This window comes from Streptopelia decaocto (genome assembly GCF_964273445.1).
Source record: "Streptopelia decaocto genome assembly, chromosome: 5".
NCBI lineage: Eukaryota > Metazoa > Chordata > Aves > Columbiformes > Columbidae > Streptopelia > Streptopelia decaocto.
The window spans coordinates 52912924-52933115 of NC_138659.1; the positions used below are offsets into that span (position 1 = coordinate 52912924).

At 40.9% G+C, this 20192-nt stretch overlaps 1 protein-coding gene across 5 annotated transcripts in view; it reads left to right on the plus strand.

Moving 5' to 3' along the window:
* PANK1 (pantothenate kinase 1) overlaps positions 1-20192 on the plus strand; it is a 47377-nt gene that overhangs the window by 11967 nt on the left and 15218 nt on the right. For 2 of the 5 annotated variants that reach the window (XM_082054769.1, XM_082054770.1), the window contains one exon: positions 15521-15873. In XM_082054769.1, the coding sequence (XP_081910895.1) occupies positions 15538-15873 (336 nt within the window). In that variant the 5' untranslated portion in view covers positions 15521-15537. Of the gene's footprint in view, positions 1-5957; positions 6885-7196; positions 7324-15520; positions 15874-20192 lie in introns of those variants that run through there. The other 3 variants (XM_082054767.1, XM_082054768.1, XM_082054771.1) reach the window with 3 other exon arrangements.

Here is a 20192-nt window from a genome sequence, read left to right on the forward strand (position 1 = left end):
TAACTGTCAGCCATTCTGTTGTTGTCTTCTAAAGTGCTTGTTTTAAAACCGTCACTTCCCTCCTGATGGCATTACGAAGGACCATATAAAATGCTGAGTTGAAGAGAAAGACATTCAGCCATGCAAAACGAGTGTGCATACATACATGAGGATACTTGTCTGTCAGGAGCAAAGGCCATAGTTTTTGCTGCCAGAAGCTCTGCCACTTGTTGCAATCATTTTTTTGTATGATGATGAACAGTATTTCTCAATCAGTGGGTTGTGAACTTGCATGTTTTCCAATTACATTTTGTGTATTTAAGTTCAATAGTTAAGTACTTGGCTGAGTGTACTGCTGCTTAGGTATGAGATAGAGTGGATAGGGGCTAAGGAGAGTGTATTCGAAATTAGATTTTTAGCTTTTTTACATACATAATAGTTTGAATCCATTACCTGGCTTTCCCTTTTTTTACAAACTCTGCAGAATAGAAACTGTGACATGGAAAAGAAGATTATTCACCTCCAACATGTACTTTATCTTCACTGGCTTTTATTCCTTAGCAATAATCAAGGACTAGATTTTAAATGTTTACTAATTTGGGGAGTTTTATTTGAAATGTCTGAACTAAGGCACTGAGGATTTTTCTTTCCTATAGAAAAGAAGCACTGACAGCTCTGCCAGTTCAGCTTGTGGAGAGTAAGTGCACCTGCAGATAAAGTTGTACTTGTCTACTTGGACAAAGAGAAACAGAGGTATTGGCAGGGAAGGCTTTAGAAGGAAAAGGTTCTCACTGTTTTGTGACTGCTGCTTGCCTTTTTTTCAGTTGGGATGAAAGATGGGAACCACAATCTCTAACTGCATCCCAGAAGTACCAGAGGATAACTGTAGAAACCACTCAGGCCCCTGCAGTGTCTGGCCACTGAGATGGGCAGGCTGGTCAGACCAGACTGCACCTCTGTACTCTTCTGACTGTTATTCCCTAGTATTGGCTGTTGTTGTTAGATGTGTAAGTCACGTCCTAGTCCAGACAACTTTTTCCAGGTAGCATTCATACTGCCTTGCCTGGACACGCAGCTTGTCGCTTGGGCCGGGACATCTATCTATACCCTATTTCAATTAAGTGAAAAAACATTCCTGAGGGCTGCTCAGGCTGCCAAATCCAAGTTCCCGCTTAGCCGGAGTGCTTTTCTTAATCTTTCCCTTGATTATACTGAAGGGGAGATGAGCTTCAACTCTGTTCAGGGGAACAGAGCTTTTCTTCATTAAATCAACAGGTTTTGTTTAAATGTCACAGAAGGCATAACTGAAAGGAGCCTGCACCAGGAGGTGGGTGGGGAGGGAAGGAACTGATGGTCTCAATATAATCTTTCTTGGCCTTAATCTGGCAAAGATTTAGGCATACGACTAAATTCATGCCCTTCCCTTCTTCTGTCATCTGCAATCAATTTCCCCTCTCAGATGCATTAGTGTTTGAGGAAAGCAGAATTCTCCTGCTAGCTAGCTGTTGCCATAGTAAGGCTTAGCTTTCCTGTGATTGCACTGATAATACTATAGCCCTTTGGGTCCCTTTTTAAATACTCTGTCATTGCATTTTCCAGACAAGAATTCTTCCTAGTTTTAGAGCTGTTTTATCCCATCTGATTTACACATCTATCATATGTCATTACATAGTTATGTTTGACTGTTGGTCTTCTAGGCCTGCAATTTAAAATAAGGGAAAAAGAGCATTAAAATATATTTTAAACATGTGTCTATCAAAGCTCCTGCATACGCCATAAAAAAAAAAAAAAAGTTTTTTTTTCCCCTAGTTCTGAAAAGAAATTAGGAAGAAATACTGGGCTCCTTCACTCGGCACTTTTCTTTTGATATGTGGGATATGTGAATATACCTAAAACAAATTAACAGTATCTGTTTTTTGCAAGGAATATTCTTATTATTTTTTGTGAATTGATTAAGCTGTACTTTATGTGCTTTATTTTCAAAGGGGAAAAATGGAACAAGAACTATTATGACTGTTCAGTAATACAGAAATAGGATAAACACAGAAGTAACCTGAATGGAAATAACAGGAATACCAGAGTCCCAGCAAACCCTTGAGCATAAATCTGCAGACAGCTATGCCAGAACTCTGTTTCATTACACTCTTTGCGTTGCATATTGCAGTTTGTGTAAATTGAGAAGATGTGTACCTGTACCTCATAACCACTTCTCTTCAAAATATGACTAAAGGTTTGTAGCTGGCTGGCTTTGAATTAGAATTATACCACTGGTGCTCTGTAAGATTTTTTTTTTTTTTTTGTAATTAATGTACTTGTGGTCTGCACCTGTTTGGTGCTTATTTTAGCTTAGCCTCAGACCAGGGATATGGGAGCCCTACAGAATGAGTGAGGAGCAGCTAATCCTCATAGGTTTCTAAAAATTTCAGGCCATGTTGCCTGATGATAACACACCTGAAAGGGCGTTTTGTTTTGGTTTAGTTCCATTGGTTTTGAAACGGTAAGGACTGGAGCATAACACTTCTGATCCTGTGGCGGAGTATCTTAACCACAAGGTAGTTGCTAGTTTGCTGAAGCTGACTCCTAGAGTTAGAGAATTGCAGCCTGGCTCTCTGTGTTTATAGACAAACAGAGGTAATAGAAGGCTGGATGTCTGAAGTACAGGCAGGTATGAAATAATCCATGAAGTGTTTGCCTTGCAAATGTGTAATACAGAGTGAGTCAGTATAGCAGACTTGCTCATGGTTCTGAGTCAATTTGTATCCTGGATTCTTCAGCATACTATGTGTTTGTAGTCCTTTTTGTACCGGATTTCTGGTGTATAGTGACATATATGGGAAAATTTATAAAAATAAACAAGTAGTTTTCACCTGTTCAGAAAGGAAGACAGAAACACTGACTGGGTAAATGGTAATACTGAAAGAACTGGAAGCATCCCTGATTTTTGTTTGTTGATATTGCACCTCTGCATGGATTGCTGTCTTGCAGGTTAGACTGAAAACTGAACTGGTTCACAAGGTTCCTTTAGCAAGTTAGGATAAAAAGAAGAGGAAAAACTTTGCTTTGGTTGTCCCAAAGTGTTAGAAACTGAACGCCTAATACATGCCCTGACTTCATTGCTGGATGTTTTATGTTTCACCTAGTTATTGATTTGCAGCAACTTAAATGTATACAAAATATACAGAAATTAATATAAAGGGATGTAGAGTAGGCAGTAACACACAGAATGTATATATGTTGTATGAAGGCAACAGAGTGCAGTATGTCTTACCAATACCTGCTTTCAGCCAGTTGTGCTGTGATGCATTGTCTCATAAATAGTATAGACCAAAAAAAAGCAGACAGCAAGTCTTGAGCAAGTTGCTCAATTGTGAGAGTAGCAAGACAGTTCTACTTTTTGTCCTGTTTTGAGGAGATGACATTATCACTCGTCATATTTCTTCTGGATTGTGTTTTCTAAGATACTCAAGATTTTCAAATATTAAGTGTAATGTGAGACCTTCATGTCACAAATTTAGTGCCTGTGCAGAATATTAGGAGAGCTCAGACTGTCTACATCAGGCAATGATTTAAAGAAATGGGGTGCTGTCGTTCTACCTTTGGCTCACAGATGATGCAGAATAGGATGAACAGGCCACGTCAGTTTCATCTATATTAATATGAAAGGCTCAGGTCTTTTTCCCCTGAATGCCAAATGAATTGCACTGTAGTTTGCTTGTGCCCAAAATAAACAGTGTGTTATACACCTGAGGACATGAGATTCCTTCATTTTAAACCCTTACAGATGACCACATAATAATTTAAACATACTATAATTTTATTCCCTTTGTCTTAGTTTACATTGCAAAAGAGCTGTAGAATTCTGAAACCAAAACTGAAGAGGGTATGTAAAACCTTTCTAAAAGCTCATTCCAAAATTAAACAAGTGTAAGCAAAAATATATGAAAAAGGTGGTATTTTGCAGAGGAGAAATCAGTTCATGTGATACTCATCAGTACAAGAGTCTGAAATTGTTTTGATAAAACAGCACATTGGTTTGTAACTTAATCTTTCCACAACAAAGCAAAAAGTTTGGAAAATATTTTCATCCATTCTGGTTAGAGAGCTTACAAGATCAGGGAAACTTGCGCAATTAGAATTGAATTTGTCTCTGTACATAAAATCTGTCAATTGATTTGGACAGTCTTTAACATTTCTACATTTTTATGTTTTCTGCAGCATTATTTGAGGTTTTATATATGCCATTGGTCTACACTTCCCCTGTTCTTGTCAGTGATTTGGATCATATCCTAACAGTAATTTCCTGACCTACTACTTAGTTTCAGCACAGTCTAGTCCACTTCTATCCTGGGCATAATTGTGCAATATTTACACCAAAATATTAGGGATAAGTTTAATTAGAAATAAAAGATTGGAAAAAAACTTAGAAAAAGTAAGGCCATGCCTTCCCCATGTTCAAAGTTAGGATCAACTTTACCTAGACTGTTCCTCACAGGTATTTAACTTCTCCTAAAAGCTTTCAGTGACAGTTAAGTCTGCTGGAGCAGTCTAATGCTTGTCTAACTTCATTCTAGGAAACATCTGCCTCAAGTCCAAAGTGAATTTTCCTTACTGCAGTTATTGCTTTTGAATTCTTTCTTGCTTCTCAGCACCCGTGATGTATTTCCTTTGCTGTTACCTGTTACAGAATTAAATATCCCTTCAAATCTTTAATTTCCTACCCTAAAACTTGATGGTTTCATTTAATCCTTTGTTATTTATTCCTGAAGCTTAGTGCCTACAATTGATGACAGTATTTGAAACAGGTACTGTATTACATTGCAGAGTCAGGGGACAGATTGCTATCCTACCACAAGGAAATGTAAGTATGGAATTAAAGGTGGTCTTGCTTTTGTTGCAGTAAGGTAAAAAGCTGACACCATTCAGCTGAGATACAGTAACAGCCCGCGTCTCTGCTCCCCGTTACTCTGCAATTGCAGAGAAAAAGAGGTTTGCAGGAATGATCCCCTGTTCTGCATCAGGCTGATTGTGTGCAGTCAGTTTCTCCGTTGGAGAGGGGGACAATCATTGCCAGCTGGGGACAGTAGCAGCAAGATTCCTCATGCCCTGAGAGGTCTGAATTAATAAGGACAGTTCATAAAGTGTAACCAGCCAGCTGCCTGGAACTGCCACCAAGTGGGATGAAGGTCCCTGCCAGTGCAGGCAGCAGCCTTCTGGATTTTAGTGTAAACATAATTCAGTAAGTAAGTAAGTTCTCAAAGACTTTCAGAGTTTTGGAAGCAGTACAGCTCCTTCTAGCAGTTAATGTACATAGCCTGCCTTCTTTCCTACCCTCTTCAGGGCAGTTGCTTTTGGGCTGGCAATTACAGCAGTTGCTTATGCATATATGAGAAAAATTTGGAGTGTTTTAATTATCTTCAGAACATTGATTGCTGGTTTTTAGGAAGAAAATTTTACTTGTTCTTTGTTCTCCAACAGTCTTTTTTCATTTCCCCAACTTCACATGCATGTTTTTCTGTAGCTTGCTCCCAGTTACCTAATGCTCTGGTCCCAGCCAAGACACGGAGATAATGTCTTCTTACCTTCCTGTGAAGCAATTTCTTAATACAGTATCCCTTTCTCAAGGCAGTTCGAATAGCTCTTCATTCTTTGTAGGGGTTTTACAGTGGAGGGCCTGTGTCCTGTACTAATTTTAGGCATAAGGAGGAGCCATTATGTGACCTCTTCTTACTTTAAGGACAATCATCCATGTAGTGACTGGCAGTTTGTATAAATAAATGAACTTTTTATTCAGAGTGAAATTCAATTAGCGTTTCTTTTAGAGTATACACATGACACCACGGCACACTTCACCCAGTTTTATGTCCACTTGATATTTGATACATTTAATTCAGAAAATGTGTTCTTACACTTTGATGTCTCAGTGGTCAGGGAGTAAATCACAGTCACAAGATTATCAGTGCTGCACAGGGAAAGCCAAGATACTAAAAAAGCATGAGGTCAAACGCATTCAAGGTCACACCAGTCCCTTTGAGCTCTGGAGGAAGCACGTGACAATGTAGACAAAAACTTAAACGTTGATGCTGATGCACGAATAATTTTGTGTGAGGTAGAAGGCAGACCTGGGATCACACGCACAGAGGCCTGGGAGACACAGATACCCGAGTCACGGCAGCGTGCGTGTGGGCACGCCGAAGCGAAAAGGACACCGCAGCGGGTCACAGGGGCAGGCCTGCCCGGTGCTCACCAGAGAGCAGCGTCACGGGAGCGAAGTCACCTTGAAATTGTACCGACTGCCAGCTTCCAGTGTGATCTGCCAGCCTGCACCCTGCAAGTGGGGGCCGCCCCGAGCCCCCCGCCCCGGCGCGCTCCCGAAGTTCCCCGCGAAGCCCCGCAGGTGCCGGGCGCGGCGGCCGGGAACGCGCACGTTAGCCGGTGCGGGGGGAAATCGCCGCGTCCCCGGCGGAGGGCGGTGGCCGCCCCTCTGCAGCGCGCTGCGAGCAGGACGCCTGCGCCGTGCGCCGCCGCCGGCGGGGGGGCGGGCGCCGCATCCCCAGCGTACGGAGCTGCGGGCACGGGCGCCGGCATGAGCAGAAGCTCCGCAGCGCCCAGCCGGACCTGAGCCGGGACACAAAGGGGAGAGGCTGCCGCCATGGGAGAGCAGCTCCGCGCCCAGCCCGCCGCCCCGGCCGGGCCGCCACCGCCCGCCGCCGCCTCCTGCTCGCTGCTCGGCGGGCTGCTGCAGAACGGCTTCCACCCCTCGAGCCAGCCGCTGAGCAACGGCGGCTGCGGGGAGGCGCCGCACCCGCTGCTGCTCCGCCCGGAGCTGCCGCCGCTCAGCCACGGCTCCCCGGCCAAGAAATGCAGGCTGCGCCGGAGGATGGACTCGGGTCGGCGGCACAGGCCACGTAAGTGATGAACGCGGTGGCACTGCGGGGCGGCCCGGCCCGCGCCGCTCCGTGCGGCGCTGCCGCAGCCCGGCGGGCCTCTGCATCCGCCCGGTGTCGGGCGACCACGAGTCCTGCGCCTCCTCCCCTGCAGAGGGCCGCCCGGCTCCCGCGCCGCGGGCGTCCCCCCCCGCCGGCAGGCCGGGCGGAGCGAGGGTCCGCGGTGCCGGCCAATGCGGCGGCGGCGCCCGGGCACGGCCCCGCTGCCGCGTGGGCCGGGCCCGCCCTGCGCCAATGGGGCGGCGGCGGGCGGGGAGCGGCGGCCCGGCACAAACGCGGGCGGGCGGCGGGCGACAGCTTTGCGCCGCGCCGTGCACCGCGTCGGGCGGCGCCCAGGGTCCTGCCGGCCTCCGCACCCTCCCCGACGCGCCCATGAAGCTCATAGTGCCCGAGCAGCGCCGTAAGTAACGCCCGGGCGGCGGTGGACCGGGGTGCTGTTGTGCGTTGGGTGTCTGGGTTCTCCTGTCTTAGCACGTGCTCTTTGCCCTTTCCCCAGCATGGTTAGAATTAAGAAAAAAGTAGACCTGAGTGCAAATGATTCCAACTGGAGGAAAGAAAAAAAACAGTATCTTGCAAACAAAATAAATTTGTAATATGCTTCTTATGAGCATCACCTGTGACTTTTGCTTAGCTGTTTTGGGAGGTGTTAGTGAACTGGCTGTATACTTTATGTTTTGTTTTAAGTTTATGAGTCTATGATATCCATATTTGTAATGTACTTAACTGTATAAGATTTGTTGATTAATACTGTGTTTTACTTACTTGTTCATAACTAGCTTCTTTTGTAAGTACATAGCAATTGAGTAATTCTATGGTAAATTTTGCAAGTAAAACAATCTAATGGAAAAAGTACTCTGTTTCTTTGCACTTTAACTTCACTAGCCCTTCAAATAAAGCCAACAAATCTTTGCTGCTTTGTTAAAAGTTCAATATGTTCCAAAAGGGTAACTGGGAATAGTCAGGATCACAGCCACCCACTGCCAAAAGTTAAAGATGTTTCTACTCAGTAGGAAGTAGTGTGCATTCAGCTACTCTGGTTTGTTTTTTTCTTTCTTTTGAAATGCATACTTGAACAACTTTTCTGTGTAAGCAGAGCAAAATAGAAACAGCCTTGAAGAACTACAGCTTTTACAGGGCTACTTATTAGCTGGTGCCTTCTCTGGCTTTTTACATGTTTTTGCTGAGCTACATATACTATTTTCCCTTAGGGTGTTCTTTGTGTTGATTCATCACATAGTGCTTACAGTGTCTGTTGATAGTTAACTTAGTTTTCTACCAAATTTAACAAATTGGTGAGCAAATAATTCTCTGTCACAAACTAGTTTTGCGGTCTTCGTGCAGCCTCACATTTTCATTCAGGAACAAAACCAGCAGAACTTGGACTAGCTTCCATTTTGATTTGGTGTAACTAAGTAGAGTCTGCACTTGCATATCAAACTTTTCGTAATAGTAACAACTGTTTGGAAACAAATAATAAGAGCTTTAGGGATGTATGTAATCACTTGAATAAGAAAACATGAAGAATTTGGAATTTCCTTCCATCTGGAGGGGAGAAAGAGCCCATCAGAGTCAGGAGTGTAGGTGACTGGCTGTATTGCCCAAGGTGTATGACAACTGAGTCTTCATTGTGGGCTTTTACTGCAATGAGGCTTTCATGAAAACAGCAGGTTTTCATGAGGAAAGTGCTTTGTAGGACTATTTTCATGGGCAATTTCTTTGCTGAATAAAATACATGAATTCTTGTTGATCTTAGACTTTTTAATTTATGTGGTTTATTTTGTACAAGAATAAATTTGCAATTTAGTATTAATCTTGCAGGAAAGTATGATAGTACATTGTCACTAGCTTAAAAAAGTTTTCAAATGTTATATTAAAATTCTGGTACTGCATAGCTTTCCATGGTATCCATTTCTAGTGAATACTACACAGTCCCGTTTTACTGGTTTTTGTATTTAATCCTGGCCTTTGCAGATGTTTGTTCTGTGCTTAAGGACACATTGCAAAATGAAATGCAGTTGCCACATGGCCTGTAAGACTTCAGTATTGATTGAGGGATTTGCTTTGTGTGGTAGAAAAGATAATGAGTTAATTGGCATTTCCTAATATTTAATCAACTGAAACCTATCTGCAGCAGTTGCTCCTTTAAATCATTATAATTTATGTTTTCTTGATTCTTTTTACTTTTTGGCAAAGTGAGGTAGACTTCTATATTCACAGGTCTCCTCTGAGAAGCAAAGATTCCATGTGAAAAGTGTGCTTTGATTAGCCTGCTCTGAGAGGATCTGAGGACTAACATCTGTTTGACTCACCTCTTCTGCTGAGAAACTTGTCTTTGCTTTGTTTTTTCCTTGGTTGAACTAGATGAGTTGCCAGGGAAATTAGGCTTGTGTCAGTTTGCTGGTTCCACTCATCAGTGCAGACTTCTTAGGACAAGGGTTTGCGTTACCTTTCTGTATCGCAGCACTGTGTAATGCATGCAGAAAAGTATCTGTTATGATGCCTTGCACTGTGAAGCACTCCAGAAGAAAATAAAATACTGAAATGGTGTGAATTCTGCAAATTTCAAAAGCCTGCTGGAGTGTCGTGTTGTTCAGTTGAAATGTGATCTTTGAACAGAAGAAGAAGAGCAGTGAAGTGCCTTCATTAATCCCTGTGAAACAGCACTGTAGCCAAGTAAGGACAAAGATTTCAGCATGGCAGTTAACTAGACTCCTGCTTCACAACATTATTCTGCATCAGATGTAGGGAAGAAGCCAGCTGAACTTCTAATTCTATTGCATTTCTTAAATTAAGATAAAGCTTTGGGATTTCTCTTCCAGTCAGCATCATACATCTCACCCCAAGTCAGTTGGTAGTTGTTAGGGGTCAAAGAATGTGTGTTTTGAGGCAGTGTGACTGTTTACAACTTAGATGTGTTATAATTGCTGTGGTTAATTTCTAAACACTTCAAGGTGTATCTTCAGGGTAAATTACTCTTTTAGCCAATATTTAGATTGTTATACCTGTGACCTTTGGCTGCAGCAGGGTTATGCAGTACTGCTTAATGCCAGGTGGAAACTGTGGAAAACCTAGGGGTTATTTTTGCCGGCAGTGATGTTAAACATGGAATGCTGTGATTATGTAGTATATTTTAGTGAAAATACTGGAGTGAAAATGATTTGGTATTGCTATTGTTTGACACAGTGAAAAAGTAAAATGTTATTGGTAACTTAAATTTTGTCCAAGACATTGGAATATCTCAGTTTTATGATCTTAAGAATTTCTTCAGGTGACAGGCTGTATAAAGTTATTCTCCAGATGCTTTTTAATGTAGGTGGCAGTGAGGGTTGCCTAAGGAACAGGACTTGTCATTACAAACTCAACTAGTTGCTCTGTTGTTGTCCAGCATCCTGCAAGTTAAAACTTCGTATCTGTCTTACCAACAATGTAATGTGTTTCTAACAGAAATGGGAAATTTATGCAAATCACTTTCATCAGGCTGGGTGCTGTTAGATTCTAGAATGAGATTCTCGATCGCTAATCAATACTTCTTGTAGCCTTTTTAGTTTGGCTTTTGTTTGCTAGGGTTTTTTAATGAAGCTCTACAGGCTAAGTAATGACCAGTTTGTGGTATTATGGCTACGTATGTGTGGATGGTCACAACCATTTAACAAAGCTCTGTGCCTTTGGGTTTCAAGTGTTGTGATTTGGGTTGTGTTTTTGGTTGGAGTTTTGTTTCTTTGTTTTTCTGGTGAGGATTTAGACATTCAATAAGCCCTTGCTGCTGAAATTGAACTGGAAGGCTTCACCTGGTGTATGTACGTGGTTTATTTAGGTCTAGTTTTGTAAGGTTTGAAGAAACTTCCATTACTGAACAGATATAATTAATTTTTAAGCTTTATATTCTATTTTTGTTCAAAGGAAAAAAATATTCTTCCATTTTACATGTTTGGATTGCTCAAAATAATGGTGTAAAATAGGAAGACATGATTGACAAATATTTGTAAGCTATTCTCAGCTGCTTTTTTAATAGAAAGCAGCTTTCAGAAGCTGTGGGAATACTATCCCATCCTATGTGTGACTCTCTTGATTTTCTTTTTTTTTCCCTGTTCTTATTTTGGCTCTCTCTTCCCTCTAGTCCCAATTAAAACAGGAAGTTATTAGATCATCAAAGCATCAAGCAATGCAAATTAAATGCAAATGAAAAATTTAAATGAAGCAATAGGATTTCATCATATAAAAGCAGCTCAACCTAAGATGGTTTATCTGAGATATTTATGACTAAGAAATCAGAGTATAGATACCACCATTCAAATTATTGATAAAAAAATGAGATACTGTACCTGTGTTTAAGAACATACAGGTCTTGTAAGAGAGATGTATAAGCTGAAACAGTTTTGACAAAAGAAGAAACTGTGGCAAATTGGTCATGGATAAATCTAGGGTCCAAATAGAGAGAAGAAAGTTTTAACCAGCAGGATTCAGTCACAGTCTGTAAGAGCTGAGGAGTAAAAAGATTTGGCTAATGTTATGTGGGTTATTTAAACACATGAAAAGGTTTACCCTCGGTTATGATCTTTAACAGGGGAAATGTTACTTGGTGACCTAGGAGTTCCCTTTCATTCTTTCTTCCCTTGATCTTCTCCATATTGTGATTTCATATTTACTCTTCACACCCCCTCCTTATATCATATGTTAAGCATAGGATTTTTAAAAATCTGATTGTGATATGCATTATAGGAACAGTCTTATTGGTTCATACTCTTCAAAGTTTGAGCAGAAACTAGGTGAAGTGTGTCATGGAATTTCTCATGAGTGAACCTTTCCCCTAGATAACACAGCTGTTGGTGTGCATCAGATTACCTAATTATGCAATGCTATAGATACCTTCTGTTTGCATTGTCACATGCTTCTGCAGCTAAATTTTGGAGTAATGGAGATTTTTATCTGAAGATAACAACCCAGTAAGTAGTTTGTGCAGTTTAACATAAAGAGAATTAATTTTCTTAAGAAGATAAGTGGATTCTTTTGATTAATGCTAGGCTTTTAAGAATCCATGATTCATCTTGATGCTTTCTGTGTCAATTCTATGAGACTTAGAACTTGATTTTATAGTGTTGTTATTTTTTATGATTTAGTGCAGTGCAGCAATACAGTAGAATAGTTTTATTTTCTCAACATTAATAGATTGCATTGATCCAGTAGGTATGAGAGAAATTGGCTATAACAGTCTTATCAGACAATTTTAGTTGAGGTGCCTTTTTTACCTTGTGAAGGCATTTCTGCAACATATCCAGTGTCTTCATTTTTCATAGTAAATCACACAGTTTTGAGTAACTGTTATCAGCCTAAGTCGTGGATGTGATTGATTTTACTTTCTTCTCCTTGCTTTCCTGGCTTTTAATAACTCAAGAAACAGGACATTTATTCATGTTATTGTTGAAATGCTGGAATTCCAGTTTAAAATGGAAAAAAAAAAAACAAAAAAACAAAAAAACCCCACGATTTTCCTCCCATCTTCCCTCAATTCTGTGGAGACTGTATCTACACAAATGCCTTTCTTCGTATGCCCTGGCTGTAGCAGTGAGGGTCCTAACAATTTTGGTGGCCTCTGTGTGGTCTTACTGCCTGTGTTCAGGGAGGCAGCAAACCCCCAGAGCACGGTGCAGTCTGCACACTTGCTCCCTTAGCACTGCATTCAGTGGTGGCAGGAAAGTTTGAGTGTGTAGGTTCCAGCTAAGGTGACTCCTAAAGATACTGAGAGGAACTGATGGCGCTTCAATGGTGCGTTTTGCTTTGGAACATATTGATAGTAACAAAAGATAGACTTAATAATTTTTTTTAAATAGTCACTGGAAAACAGAAGAATTTCTGCTGTCACTTCAGTTGCACAGAAGTTATACAAATTTCAGCAGGACTTGTAAGGAACCTTGAGACTTGTTTTTTGTCCTAATTGGTCAACCAGTCAAAATCGTTGTCATCTTTATTCCAAATGATTCCAACAGATTGCTGGTGTTGGCAGCTGTGAAGAAAAGTAAGCTACTGTTCTGCATAACTTAAGTGTCGGTTGTTGTGGACTGAGCTTTTGCTCTTCAGCTGTGCTGAAGAAAACTGCTGCTGTTCTAAGAGCAAAGTTCTTTTCTTTCTACAGCTTTCTGTTTGGCTCACAACAAAATGAAAGGAGCTTAGATTCACAGAGAGAATAACAACAACAAACAACAAAAAGTGTCTTGGCATTTCTGCTTGCTTTTTAAATGTGAACAGTATGTGTACCTATCCTTAGAACTATATATACTTGAAATAACTTTATAGTTGTTTTCTACACTACTTTTTCGTTGTTAATGATTTAGTTATGGCTGCTCGAAATGTTAACATATGAAAGTAAATGTCTTGGCAGTCACTTGTGAATAACTCTCAGCTGTTAGTAATTAACAGTTTTATTGCTGGCCTTGTGTTCTGGTAGGAGGATGGAATGCTTCTTTCCCTTCTTAAAGATTAAATCTACACTATAACTTTAAAGCAACCATAAGTGTAGGTAGATTGCAGCACATTTTTGTGCCCTACATGTAGAATATTGTAAGTTGGCTTACAGTGAGCTACAGGGTGGTTCTGTATCACACAGTCCAACCCTGCTGCTTTTAAAATTAAGCCTCCTGCTTGCATAGTTAAAATGCTTCCAGGGAGGAGACTTACTGTTCCAGTGGGACAGGTAATTAAAATCCTCAGTAGCTTAAATAAAGCCTTGTGTAAATCACTAATGGGATTGTTGTCCTGAGCTCCACTGCATTGTAGTGTTGTACAGAGTTGAGCAGGTCACTTTCACTTAAATATTTACCATGTGCTTCCAAAAGTGTTTGGGTTACAGGTTAGTATATGGTAACATATTTTTCCTCTTTAAAGTAAAGCATATTTTTAAAACACTTGTTTTGAATTCTTCCCATTTCAGGGAGCTCTGATGCATCTGCGTAGGATATATTTTCCAAAAACTCAAATTAGACTTCATTTTGGTGTCTTTTTTGTATTGCAGCTTGTAGAGCATGGAAACAGAAATTGGACTTTAAAACAGATAACAGTAGGTGCTCTTAGAAAAACTGAACTGTAAGCAAACTACTTTATGGGAGTTTATGCATTATGCCTGCCTTATCCTTAGGGAAAGTGGGGAGACACTGGTGATTCAATTACTTGGCATACAGCAATGGAGCAAAATAACCATTTTAAACATCTGACATTTAAGGATTGGTTTGGAGGGGGAGAGTGTCTTAACAGTTGTGAAATTTAGACTTTCAAGTTATTCAGCCAGACAAGAGACCTTTGTGGTAAGAAGTAAGACTCTACGCTCCTTTCAGCCTGAAGTTGAGAAACTTAATACTGATCTGTGATTACATGAGGAAGAACAATGTGATCAATACCTCCTATGCTGCTTAAAATCTTTGCCTCAAGTTGTTGACATTTAGGTTAACTGGCAGGAAAATCAGTAATGCATATGTTATCCGTGGTTTGGAGTTTATATCGACATTAAGTTGGGATGCCCTCGTTGGTAGAACCACATTTTTAGCAAGTCTACCTGATTGCCCCTGAAAGCAGAGAGGTGACCGCCTGAGTGCTATTTTAGAAAGGTTTCTTAGATGTTAGCCACATACTTGGTACTCTAAATTTCTCTAAGAAACATTACTAACTACCTCCTTATGCAGTACCTGTGGAGAGATTTTGTATTTTCACTTATTGCTTCATGAAGTTACCTGGCTTATTAAAGTGTATGTACGTATATATAAGCAAAGTAGGCAGACCAACCTGGTTCAGTTAGCATCTCCTGTCTATGTGTTCTCCATAGTAATTTTCTCTTGCTATTAACAGATCAAAGGCTTTGTGTAGACCTAGGCTGGCTGTGGCAAATCCATATATGCTGAGAAGCAAATAGTGGCATTTCTTCTATAGTTGTATGATAGGCTAACCCATATAGCAGCAAATATGCTCAAAGGAAAGGACTGTCAGTGCTAAATATTGAACTTAAAACAGCTCATTGTCTTTCTGCTAATATATGCAAGTGGTGTAGTTCCAACATTGCTGCTGGTTCTGGTGGGCTGAAGTCTGGAGACTTCCAGCATAACGGGAGGGTTATGTATTACTGCTCTTCACACAGATCCTCGTGACTCTGGAAATTCCAACTGGCCTTAGAAAGGCAATTGTAGATGTTACACAGTGGGAATGTGACTTGAGAAATCTCGGTTGGGTGTTTTGTTCCTCCTCCCTCCCTAGCCTATTTTGAGAACTAGTGCCAGGAGTCAGACTGTGTGAAGTGCAGTAGATGTGCTCTGTCAAGAGGTACTGTCTGAAGAGTAAAATATTTTCCTGGGGAAAAATATTTTCATTTTTTTCTCCAGAGAAGAGTATTTTGAGATTTTTCTTTATTCTTTTTCTTAAGTGGGGTTTCATGAAGTCTTAACTTAGGTGTTTAATACATATGAATTGGACACCTAAGTGACCACCACCTTTTAGGAGCAGATACTACTACTGTGACTGCAGTGAATGGTGATTCAGCAAATGTTTTAAGTAATATAGCTAACCTTTATATTCATATTGACTTTCTCTTTCTTTTTGCCCAACCCCCTCATCCTTAGCATTTCCATGGTTTGGAATGGATATCGGTGGAACATTGGTTAAACTGGTCTACTTTGAACCTAAGGACATTACTGCAGAAGAGGAACAAGAAGAGGTGGAAAACCTGAAAAGCATTAGAAAATACTTGACCTCCAACACAGCCTATGGTAAAACTGGCATTCGTGATGTCCATCTTGAACTGAAAAACTTGACTATGTGCGGACGCAAAGGAAACCTGCACTTCATCCGCTTTCCTAGCTGTGCCATGCACAGGTTCATACAGATGGGTAGTGAAAAGAACTTCTCAAGTTTGCACACTACGCTCTGTGCCACAGGAGGTGGAGCTTACAAGTTTGAGGAGGACTTTAGAACGGTACGTGAACAGTTTGTGTAAGTTCAGTGTGAAGTACTTTGGGAAAGCATCATGGGAGTCCTATTAAAACTTAAAGCGAAAACATTTTTTTTTTGTCCATCCTGACTGGTTAAGACTAGCAGAATCAATTCACATTTGTTCATTTGTGGAATAACTGAGAACATAGAGAGGGCAGGGGAGGGTTTTCCAGTTGCTGGGATACTCTACTGAAGTGTTAGGGTAAATGGTTTTATTTGGAGTACAGCTGTGATGATCAGATGCTTCATAATCAACTGAGGGTGTATTATGACAGCCTAGAAGCCTGAGGCTGGACTTGTGAACTGGATACCTATTGGAAAACCAGAAATAAAACCATATAGATTGGAGATCAGATTCAGGTTCATTTTCCCCATATTAATCTTCAAGCAGGCTTAAGTCAAGAGCCTGAAAGACTGAGTACGGAGCAGGGAGACAAACAGTGTATGGAAGCATGACAATAGCACCTAGCTTTTGATTTGAATTCTGGGAGTACATCATGTGAAGAAAGGCAGTTTGTGAGGTGACTAGGTCCCAGATCTCATAGAATTTTAAAATAACCTCTTCAGGGAGCTCCAGAAGCTGATGTAAATCTGAAGTGTTTGGATGCTGGTGTTTGTATAGACTTGAGCAATAGTCCTAGCTCCTGAATGAGTGGGCTGCAAAAATGTGGTGACAGAAGCATAGAGAGGCATTGTACAAACTGCATTAGAGAGAAACAGTCATTCAGGAGGCAGTTGCCTGTTGTGTCTCTCTACTGGGGCATACTCCATTTATTTTCTGTAAAGGAATGACTAGCTTGCCTGTACCAGAGAAGTGTCACAAAGATTAATTATTTACTTGGCAGGCAGGTCTGACACTTCTATCACTAGCTTTTGGCCTGATCTGGGAAGTGAGGGATGGCTGCTGGGTATGACAGGTTACATCAGTCGCTTTTCTGTTTCTGCTTCAGTCCAGGGAGCTGTCATACTGATCTACCAACTGCCATTGACTGCAGTCCTGGGCTTTATGTGTGTTTCATTTTTAACTCAAAGCATCCATTCCTGCAGTACAACAGGTTTTTTTTTTCTTTAGCAGTACCTCTCACGTAGCAGATGACCAAGATCCTAAGGAGTAAAGAGAATGTAGTAAGAGATCAACATGAATTCCAGCTGTTATACTGTTGTGCAATCATTTTCAGAAAATGTTGGACATGGAAGCAGACAGTCTAATGAAGGACTATTAAATTTCTGAATTGCTGTAGTAGTCCACTACTAGTGCCAGATTTCTTGTCCTTTAGGCTGATTGCAAGTCCCTTACATATTAATGTCTACTGATGATTGAGTTCTCAAAAGTTCTAGTTTGTGTCACACTGCATAAGGATGTTGGCATCACAGTAGGGGATGAGTTCTAGTGCTAGTGTTGCCTTAGTTCAGGATTTCAAGTGTTCTTCCATGTGTCCGGGGGATGATTCAGGTCACATTCTTGAGTGACAACGGGAGGTCACTTTGAGACTTTCTGAAGAGGGTGACTATCCCTTTGGAATGGTCAGTCCTCTCAAATGCATCTCTTGCATCATGTAATAGCAGCTGGGGCTGCTTACTTAGTAAGAAAGTTCATGTCCCTTGCTCCCACAGCTGTAAAATTGAACTGTAAGTTACTTGGCTATCACAGCTAGTCATTTCTACGTAGCTTTGTCTTTATCTGGTGTAAATATGCAATTTACAGTGAGGAACTGGTCTCTGTCATATCAGCTGCAATAGAATTGACGTAGCACTGGAAGCCATGGTTGAAGTTGGGGCTATTGTGCTGGCTATTGTACAAAAATATGAGGTCGCATAGCAAATTACTAGTGGACTTAAGCATCGAAATCCCACACATCTGCAGTGTTAGTTAACATTCTGTGTTAATGCAACACTTGTAGGTAGTTTAAGAACAACACTGTAAAGACTGGCTGGGGTGTTTCACAGCACGGAGCAATCAGTGAAGTGCACTCAGACCTACATGAGTGCTTTGGACATGTCTTCTTACAGCTATTCAGTTCCACACCTTCCTTTATAGCAAGTGTTTCTTGGCTCAAACTGTAATATCTGTAGAGTATTGCAGAAGCAAAATAATATCCTTTACATGAAGGTTTGCTTGCTTAATCTCTCTTGAAGTACTGAGTGTCTTGGTTACTGGCACTTAAATTGTCACACTTCATTAGCCATTGTTAACAGCAGCTGGCTATCTGTGTGTTCTGCTGTCTGTAAATTGACATTGGGCAACAGCTTTGGGTTTGCTCTCTCAAAGCATTGAAATGTCTGTTTCAAATATTTGATCACTCTAATGTACCTGTAGAAGTAGAGAACATGCCAAGTGTAGTATGCTGCTGCTGCAGACTTCAGTGTGGTATAATGCCTAATATGGAGGAGGCTTTAAAGGTTACTGTTTTGGTTACTTAGAAGCAATGTGGAAAAACTGAAGTATCTTTGTGAAAAATGTTGTTAATTTCATCAAAATATCTGGCTAAATGCTAGGAAACGCATGAAACTCAGAATGGGTAACATGCTTTTGTTCTGGCCCTTTATTTCCCTGTGTACCTGCTTTTAAGTTATTTGTCTTTCTTGGTATTTTTAAACGCTTATGAGATTTTCAGGATTGCATACATTTAGGACAAAAGATTCAACATATTGCAAAACAACCTTCAAATCTTAAAGAAGGAATCCTTCTAAGATTACAGCAGCTTTTTCTACTTAAAATAGACAAGCAAGCACCTTATTACTTTCCTGTTCCACTGTCTAATTCTGAATCCCTAAATGAGCTGAATAGGTTTGAGCTAGACATCTCTGTTGCTTTTGCATGTTAAAAAATAAATAAAATTGGGAATCATCTTCTTTTAAGCCTACCTTCTGTGCCATAGAAAGGCAACTAAATCTACAAAGCTAGCGAAGTTTAGCTGTGTGACCTGCCTCTCCTGTGATCCACAGCGATGGATGGGTGGAGACCTGGAGGAGTCTCCATGGACTGCTTGGTGACTGCCAGCAAAAGCGATCAGTTGCCTGGCAAATCATTTGATTCAGTCTTGAGATCTGAATGCTTCCCCTGGAAGTAGGAAAACAGACTCTATTCATTAAACTAGACCACAGAGATAATTTTGGCAGCCATATGGTTACACTTAGTGCTCATTGAAGAACATCAGTAAGTAATTCACTAAAATGACTGTTTCCAGCTTAGAGTATTTTATCTTGGTTTTGTTTTGTTTTTATTTTTATTTCCTTTCTGAATGACTGGCCTTTTTGTCTGACTTTATTTTCAGGTAACAGTGGTGTTAAGGCATGGATAAATCTGTTGCCTAGTTCTGATAATCCTCCCTCCTTTTCCCCAACTATGTACTGTTACCTTGGATGTTCCGTGAATGCTCAAGTAACATCACTTCTGTAAAATTAAGGAGTACATAAACTTGTTTTCCCGTGTACCTGTAATATAAATCTCTTTATACTCTGACTCCTTCATGATAGTGCACACATGTTAATTGCACAGAAAGTATGCTGTTAATGTAATGATGAATGAATTCCTAGGCTATCACTCAGTTTTGTAAAGCAACTCAATGTGAAGGATGCATAGGGGATGAGGGAAGAAAGGACTATTCAGACCTTTGCCTAAAACCTCCTCTATTGCAAAATTCCTATTGATTGCAATGGCTCAAAGGTGGGATATTTGTATTCCTTTCCTGAACAGACACCTACAGAACCTGTCTTGTCTTGATAGAAATTATACTGCTGGCTTCAGTGGAAGCAGGGCCTGGGCCAAAAAAACCCAATCAATTGATAAGGAATGTTTGCAGCAGGGGAAGAAAGAGTAAGTTTGGCTGTTAGAGAGTGATTTCCTTGTGCCAGTTATTAGCTGATTCTAAGGCTTGACTTTGTAGTATGAACTGAGTGCCTGTGGATGACTTGTAGACTGTATTTATTGTAAAACAGATAAACTCACTGTCCTTTTGTTGTAGGATGAGTACACTGTGTCACTCCTGGTTAGTGTAAGACACTAAAATTTTGTACCTCTTTTGCTTACAGTGGGTAGACATGGGCTGGAGCTGAAAGTGGCATTCAGAGAACAGGAGAAATAACAGTGATACCTTTTGTTACCACCACTGCAAGAAGTCAGGGAATTCTTCAGAGGGAATGGGGAGAAGCAATGTGCATCTTTTTCCCTGTCAAGAGAGGGAAGGGATCCTTACAGCTAGCTGGGCGAAGAGGGCAGATCCTCTGCAGAGGATCCCAGACTAGTGTTTTTTTTGCCCAAAGCTGGTGCAGAGTCAATCTTCTGCCTCAGTGAATGTGGGG